Source organism: Morone saxatilis, unplaced genomic scaffold (assembly GCF_004916995.1).
Source record: "Morone saxatilis isolate NCDOM2014 unplaced genomic scaffold, NCSU_SB_2.0 Contig9, whole genome shotgun sequence".
In the NCBI taxonomy this organism is placed as follows: domain Eukaryota; kingdom Metazoa; phylum Chordata; class Actinopteri; family Moronidae; genus Morone; species Morone saxatilis.
Genome location: NW_023340268.1, coordinates 21,385,904 through 21,392,099, shown reverse-complemented (window position 1 = coordinate 21,392,099; position 6,196 = coordinate 21,385,904). Strand labels below are relative to the sequence as shown.

At 39.5% G+C, this 6,196-nt stretch overlaps 1 protein-coding gene across 2 annotated transcripts in view; it reads left to right on the top strand.

The window, feature by feature from the left end:
- top2b (DNA topoisomerase II beta) overlaps positions 1-2,768 on the top strand; it is a 32,918-nt gene extending 30,150 nt beyond the window's left edge. For both annotated transcript variants that reach the window (XM_035681148.1, XM_035681147.1), the window contains exon 36: positions 2,277-2,768. In XM_035681148.1, the coding sequence (XP_035537041.1) occupies positions 2,277-2,447 (171 nt within the window). In that variant the 3' untranslated portion in view covers positions 2,448-2,768. The remainder of the gene's footprint in view (positions 1-2,276) is intronic.
- Positions 2,769-6,196: the final 3,428 nt, after the last annotated feature.

Genomic DNA, 6,196 nt, shown 5'->3' with positions numbered 1-6,196 from the left:
GTCAGGAACATGGTCTTATCTTCATGATCTCGCTCTGCTTTTCATTCAAGGACCAGGAAACAAATCTTGCAGTGTTGCTATAATGGTTAGTTTGTGAGTTTATAATTGCGTATCTTCAGCCAGATTCTTACAAGGCATAACTCTTAATGCAATTATTGGACACACCGTTTTATTTAATACAATAACCCCATTTTCATTCGGCCTCTTACGTCCTTTGTCGGCTTCCTGCAGTTATTATCCTGTACACAAGACATAACAATACGTTAACACAGTAACGGGAAGTTCCTACGCATATGCTATATATTGCAAAAACCAAATGCAGGAAGGCGCAAAATAAATCATGGCCTCAATCATTATCTGGTTTGTTCCAGGCAGATCTTAGTTCTCTAGTTGTCTTTCTTTTAGTGGATAGTTAAGTTGATCACAAATAAAAAAAATTTTGTATAATGGAGAGCGTATTTACGTTGGAACAGTATGGTATACGGTTTTGGAAACACTATCACTTTAACCGCAGTCACTGTCCTAACCTGCGAACCTGAGACTTATATGGCTGCACAGCACTCTGTAGGATCGTTTCGGTGTTCTGAAGATGAGTCCCTCGGGAGAGCGAGTAAACACACCTCTTCCACATCAGTGCACGAGCGTGGCTCTAACCAGCTCTGTATTACTCTAATACTATCCCAAGCATATCTTCTGTGCGACTCTGAATTTCGATTGCTCACACAATTTGTATGACATTGATCGGACCAAGTGGACGCGTCATTCTACATATAAGATTGACCATAATACCAGCAACTATGGGAACTCTGAGTGCTCATGTACTGCGCAGAGCCCTCTACATGTCGACAGTGGCTGCTAACGATGGGAGCCATTGTAATGCTCTAGTATCTTATGCGAGTGCATTTGAGAAAACCGGAAGTGTTTCTATTTGATCCGCTTAGATACTATACAGCCAATCACCGTTTTATGTGTATATTCCTATTCATTGATTATACTAACTAAGTAGAGGTTTTACACTGCAATTCATTTATTTTCTCCTGAGTACAGTGCCCCTGATTCAGTTATTACCAGTGTCTACTTTCCACAGAATTAACGATCTTATAGATGCTTATCTGTGATGACATATGGACTATCCCCCTTACTTATCCCTTGTCTACATGGGAGTCATGTGCGAAAAAACATGAATGACTGAGATATCACAACAGGGCTCGGCTCTTGTGCCCATGGAAGTTATCCTCTTTCTCTTATCTCTATTTATGGACCCTATCTCATGATCTGACAGCCGTCTTTTATCTCTTATATATAATATGTGTTGTATTATTTTCTTATTCTGTTTTTGGTGGTATGTCCTGTCTGTCGCCTGTTCTTGAAGAACACAAAAACGATATAATGAGATGTACATCTTATGCTGTCGTATGTCTTGCCTTATATGGGTCCTGAGGGACGTATTACGAGCTTGCGCACGAGCAAATATCTTGTACTGCGCCAGTCGGCGTCGGTCTTGCGTGTGGTTCGGAGGCATTTGTTTGACCGACCGCAGGAGACGGGAGCCGACTGTATCAGCCCCTTGACTGCTTTTCAGCCGACGGTCGGCCGTCAGTAAGGGTTCGGAATGTGGCGAGGCCTAAAAGGCAAGAATACTCCAAGCAGTCATTGATTGGCTTTAGACCCAATTCACCTTCAGATGAAGATTTTACACAAAAAACATATATTATATATACATATGATGATCTTACAAAATATTGTATGTTCTAGATCAATGGTTCCCAACCTCTTTCATTAAAAGGACCCGTTTTCTATAATTTAGTGAACAGATGATCCCGGCTTTAGTCACACATTTTATGGATATTGCTGCACAATGAACCCCAACAGTGAACTCAGTGTTTAGGCTTTGTTTTAGGGTTTTATACAATTCTCTGTATCAACAACCATAGACACTTACTAAGCTTTTTTTTTGACACATTCAATTTTTTTTTGGACAAAAATGTTCCTGTCCCTGACACTTGGCCATCGTTCTATTAGACAGTTTACTTTTAGGCCTACTTGTATATTTTAGTTTTCTAGCATGTCTTAAAATCAAGAAGGCCTTGTGACTCTCAGGTTGGCAACCACTGTTCTAGATGACCCAACACTATTAAACAGTTAAACTAGCCCCACCTTGATACTTCTACTAAAATGATCTTAATGCTTCGTCTAACACTGCAAAACTGTCTCTTTGACAACAACCTATGTTTCTCAGTATCTATAATAAAGTATTTGACTGTCTTCCTGTGCAGAAACCTCAGAAAACTCAGAAACCTCCATCGGATGACGAGGACGAAGACAGTAACAGTGCGATGCACGCCCAGTCCCGCGACAGGCCGGGTAGGGCCAAGAAAGAGGTGAAGTACTTTGACGAGTCGGACAACGAGGAAGAAGATGACGACGACGACGACATGTTCGATTAAAGCAACCTTTGGTCACGTTCTAACACACTCCGCTTGTATGGAAGTTTTCTCCCCTACTTCTGTGTTCCCACAGACTTTTGTACATTTCCTGTTTCATTTTATTTTCATTAATGGTGATGTTCAATGATTTTTAATGTGTAGGTGTTTTACACTTTTTATTATACATATACAGGTTTCTTTTTTTAATGCTCATTGAAATGTTCTGTATTTGTCCGAAGCGGCTTTTAGAAGTTTAGAACGCTGTGCTTTAGCACATTTTAATTGTTAAAATACTATGTAACTTTTTGAACATGAAGTTAAAAGTAAACAATGAAATGTCAATTTTTTTTGATGGCCTGATTCTTTCATGAGTGAGCAGTATTACACAGAAGAACTAATATTCAACAAATGGTTATGTAGCTAAAGGTGACATGGAAAAATTACTTCCTTATTGTGATGCATTTCCTGTACATCAGTGAGGGGTCAATCTCAGAGCCAGCATGGTCTGAAGAGTAACAATCTGTTATATTGAAAATAGAGTAAATGTTTACCACTCTATAGACAGATAATGTTAGTAGACTCTAAGCAAAGGTACATTATGCTCCAATGACAGATCAGCCTTTTACTTTACAACAGTAGAATTTGTGCCGTTCTTCAGGAGCAGAAACGGCACCATAATCCAAGGTTAGACAGGTCTTGGGAATCAAGCTTTGTAAAAGCTCCTTGTGGCGTCACAGCCTGTGAGGGCTTGGCATGCGGGTGGACAATCACAACTGAACTCCACGTTTTTGTGAAATAGCTCAGACTGGGACTAATCTCTCCTTCTGGCCTCATCCAAAGTGTCTTTGGACATACACTGTGCCTCTTTGTTTCCTTATAAGTAGAGCTGGGGCGATAAATCCAATCATTTGAATTTGTCGCTTAAACACTATGCAAAAAGTGTCTGAATTATAAAAATATGAATGGTCTAATGCGAGCATATAAAACTGCTATGGACTAAAACGAGCCCCAGTGCACTGAGTAACTCATCTACACAGGATTATTTCCCCTTAGCCTCCATATGATACAGGGCTCCAGTGATCACACATTACAGATGCCATTTTAAATCGTCAATCGGGTGTAGCGTTTATAAATGTGGAGATTTTATTTTTGATTGATGGGGAATGGTCGGATATGTCAGACTACACAGTTAAAGCCCTCCTTTCCTGTAAAGGCTGCAGTCTTCCTCCAAATGCTGTCATCTCACACTGATGTTGAATGTCTGAGTCGAGGACACCCTGCAGGAGAGCCACACTATCAACGGCATACTGAATAATAAAATAATGAAAGGTTCTTCTGCAGGGTCTCATTTACTCAGACGTGACAACTCAGGTTAACAGGAAGGGAGAACTTCAGCTGTATGGCTATAGTGTGACAGTTATGACCAAAAGACTTGATGAAAGGAAGAGGCACGGTTCGAGTTGAGACCTACATGTTATTACAGGAAGAGCAAATGTGTAATAACCACAGAAGAATAGCTGAAGTGCAGTGGGAACAAGGCTGCACTGTGTAGCTTTGTCAGAAACTACATAGTGGGTGCAGGACCATCAAAGAACACTGTTATTTTGGTTGGGGGGGCTAAGATGATTTGTCAGTCAGGAGTAGAAGGCTTAGACCTCTACAGTAGCCAATTCAGTATATTACGATACATTGTGATACTGGGAGCAAGGTAGTATTAGCATTTCTTTAAAATAAAAATAAAATACATTTAGGAAAACTGTCATTGTATGAAGAACATACCACCATGAATAATACAGTCTGACTTAAAAAAATAATTTTTAATGCAACCAGAACAGTGGGATCTGCATTTGTATTTATCAGTTATTATAAATTAAAACATATTGGTTATTAAAAACAGAAACCAGACTTTAGAAAGAAATTAAAAATGAGATGATATTGTGAACTTCACTGGCCTCACAGGCTTTGACACCACAAGTAGCTTTTATAAACCTTGATTTACATAAAATGTATAACTGGATTATGTAACAGCTTGGAAGAAGCATTATCTGTGAAAAACCAGTCCATCTGTATGGACAGAGAGAAAAGGGAGGTCCATGCACTAGCCTTGTTGAGCTGAGATCCAATAGGATCCATCAGGATACAGATATGCAACGTTGCAGTGCATCGTCTCCTATAAAGGCCATCATATGTTTGCCCTATTTGAACATTTCCGGTTATTTTAGAGAAAATGTGCATATTGAGATATAGATCATAAATCACATTCATCTACTTGTTTTTAAATACTTTTACATTCAGGCCACCACAAATGTACTTTGGCCAGTCCTTTGAAATATTAGCAGGCTAGTTGATTTTGATTTATGTCATTCGTTCACTCTTCATCAATCTGTATTGGTCTGACCCAGTGCAAAATCCTCCATCGTTCACACTTCACTAAAGTCAGGCTTGTGTACATGTGTTTGGGTCCGGTCCTTCCTTACACACCTATTGGATTTGAATTTTGAATTCAATTTCTGATTGTACTAGGACTCGAGTTGAGCCGGCAGCAATTTCAGCATTGTTGGGACTTCCACCTCTTACTTTACAGCTCCCTAAATATAAGGCATGTAGCATTAGTTATCTTGTTCGCCAGGTGGAAATCTCCTGAACCACGTCTCACTCCTAATGGATCACAGACATCTTTTACTTTGTTAAACTGTAAAAAAATAAATAAATCAGGTATCATAATATGATACCTGATTTATTTATTATATATATTATATATTATATTATAAGGGCTCACTGCCAAATATAGCAGGATATGGGGAGCTCTCTCTGCACATGCTGAGAGGTTGGTGTTTGCTGCTACTCTGGAGTAATGGTTCTGATAGTATGTACATTTGAATTACCTGATTGTACCTGTACTGGGTTTGGAATATTATTTTATTTCACATACTTTTAGTATTTGTTTGTACATATTTAAATATTTGGTGATCAACGTGTTTTTTTTTTCTTTTGATAGATGTCCTTTTAGTGCATTATTGTTTTCTACTGCACTGAAAAGTGACTCTTTGACAGCTGTATGTGATTGAAAATATAAAAAAACTTATTTGAGGAAAAAGTAATTTATTACTCACTCTTCAAAAGTAATATTACTTTACTTATGACTCTCTGCCAACAGTAAATAGTTACACTACTAGTTACATTACCTATCTGTTACTCTCCACAAAATAGGTAATTGTGCCCTTTCCCCCCAAAGTCAACCGACCTCAATGACACTGTGCACACCAACATGAATGTCATTATTATAACGTAGATACACATCCCTCAAATTGGGCGCCTGATGATCCCACGTGACACGGTTTGAAGAGGGGCTCCTGCTGTCCTCGCGCTGATTCAGCGGCGGATGAAATGTGCTCAAACACCTCCCAACCTCTGGCAGACATTGCCGTCCTCTCGCCGATAGCTGGATGTTGTAGCGTGTCCTAAAACTCGCTCCGTGCCCGAGAAAGTTCTTTCAGCGTCATTACTCAGTTTTTTTTGTAGTTAAAACAACAACCTGAACTTAACCCTAATGATTGACGCGCTAGCTGTAGCACCACGTCGTACAGTCCTACTTCTGCTTTCCCAATATTTATTTCTCCCCAGTAACAGTCTTCAGTGTGTTACATGTCTCTAACATTGTCCATAAATGTCCGAGTGGCCAACACTTCACCAGTACAACGCGACGAGAGAGAGAGAGAGACAGACAGACAGACAGACAGACAGACCCACAGCAACAACAGTAGCAACAA